Raw genomic sequence first — 1,384 nt, forward strand, 5'->3', positions numbered from 1 at the left:
GGGGAAAGCACGTGCTATGAATGCTCCACTCTGCCCAATGCAAACCCGGTTTTGAGGGGATGCCTCCTCGTATTTCTAATAAATGGAGGGACTTACGTGTTACAACCAGGTTTATATGATTAAAAAACCCACTGGGCTGGGAAATGACTACTTTGAAATTAATTAAATGTTTAAAATGGATGACTTATATGACTTTTGAGTTTAATCTAGAAAAAGAAACCCCCATTAAGAATATTTCAAAAGGAATTAAGGTCTTATGCATCTCTGTCCTTATTGAATCTATTACCTTCCTGTTGGTGATTTCTCTTCATACTCAACTAATTTCCTATAATAAAATGTTCTTATATTTATAAAAACACAGCCCACATAGTCTGCCACGTCTTAGAACCACAAAAACAATGCATTCTCTCAAGGGACAGGTGGGACAGTATCCATTCCGATATGATGGGTTGCCCTCCTGAGTTCTTCCCCTATCATTCTAACTCTACCACACGAGTGCACTGTTGCAATTGTCTGACTCCATTCCTCACAGCCGTACCTACTATTCTGCTGGGCACACAGATGCACATTAGCTAATGAATTATTACTACAATATGTTCTATAGTAAGCACACAGCTATTAAATGATACAGTACTCGTCTCAGACCCTCAAGCTACAGTGAGTTTTGAACAACAGGAAGAGGGCTAACTACTAGGCTACAAAGCAAATTGATACTGATTGTAAATAACTGATTGTTGAGAAGTAGTATCTATAGCTCAAAGGTGGCCCAACCTTTTGTTCCCCTACCTCAGGCTGACAGGAAATATTCAAAATCAGAGTCCACAAGTCCGCCCTCAGTGCTGTGGGACTTCCTTGTCTGATATACTGTTGAGCAGCAGCGGTATCCTGTTTGGCAAGAACTGGAAAAGCATATAAAATCTCATTAGAAAACCAGCAGAGTAAGAAATAACATCGAGATCTTTTATTAAAAATCTCTTGGGAAATGAGCAGGTTTTATAACTAACACAATTGCATTATTTCTTGACAATCTTCTTTTACGCTGAGTGTTGATGTGGCCCTTCATGTAGCCCGACACAAACTAAGTCTGAGAGGAGCTGTGTTAGGTAGGCATCTTGAGCTTACTTTCCTTTAACGACAGCTACATGGAGCTGAAATCAGGGATGCACAGATAAGATCATTTCTGGATTCCGTGATCAAAGTGAAGCCTTATCTAGAGGAAGCCTAATATTCTTATGTATATTCTACTAAATCATGAAAGTTCTAGTACTTGAAAGTAGTATGGTTTGTGAAACAAAATGGCCACAAATAATTATAATGTATAAGGATTCAAGATGTCCATTCTCTAAATGGCTTACCAGTCCACTGTCAAAATTAATAGAAAACA

General features: G+C 38.6%; 1 protein-coding gene across 1 annotated transcript in view; it reads right to left on the reverse strand.

Annotated features, from left to right (window-relative positions):
* The window catches only part of TBC1D19 (TBC1 domain family member 19), a gene marked incomplete at its 5' end in the record, with an annotated part of 127,414 nt that overhangs the window by 73,207 nt on the left and 52,823 nt on the right, over positions 1–1,384 (reverse strand). Inside the window, one exon of the mRNA XM_045284077.1 lies at positions 787–899. Within this exon, the coding sequence (XP_045140012.1) occupies positions 787–899 (113 nt within the window). The remainder of the gene's footprint in view (positions 1–786; positions 900–1,384) is intronic.

Source organism: Echinops telfairi, unplaced genomic scaffold (assembly GCF_000313985.2).
Source record: "Echinops telfairi isolate 266 unplaced genomic scaffold, ASM31398v2 ScPeMD7_7468;HRSCAF=8506_0, whole genome shotgun sequence".
Classification (NCBI taxonomy): domain Eukaryota; kingdom Metazoa; phylum Chordata; class Mammalia; order Afrosoricida; family Tenrecidae; genus Echinops; species Echinops telfairi.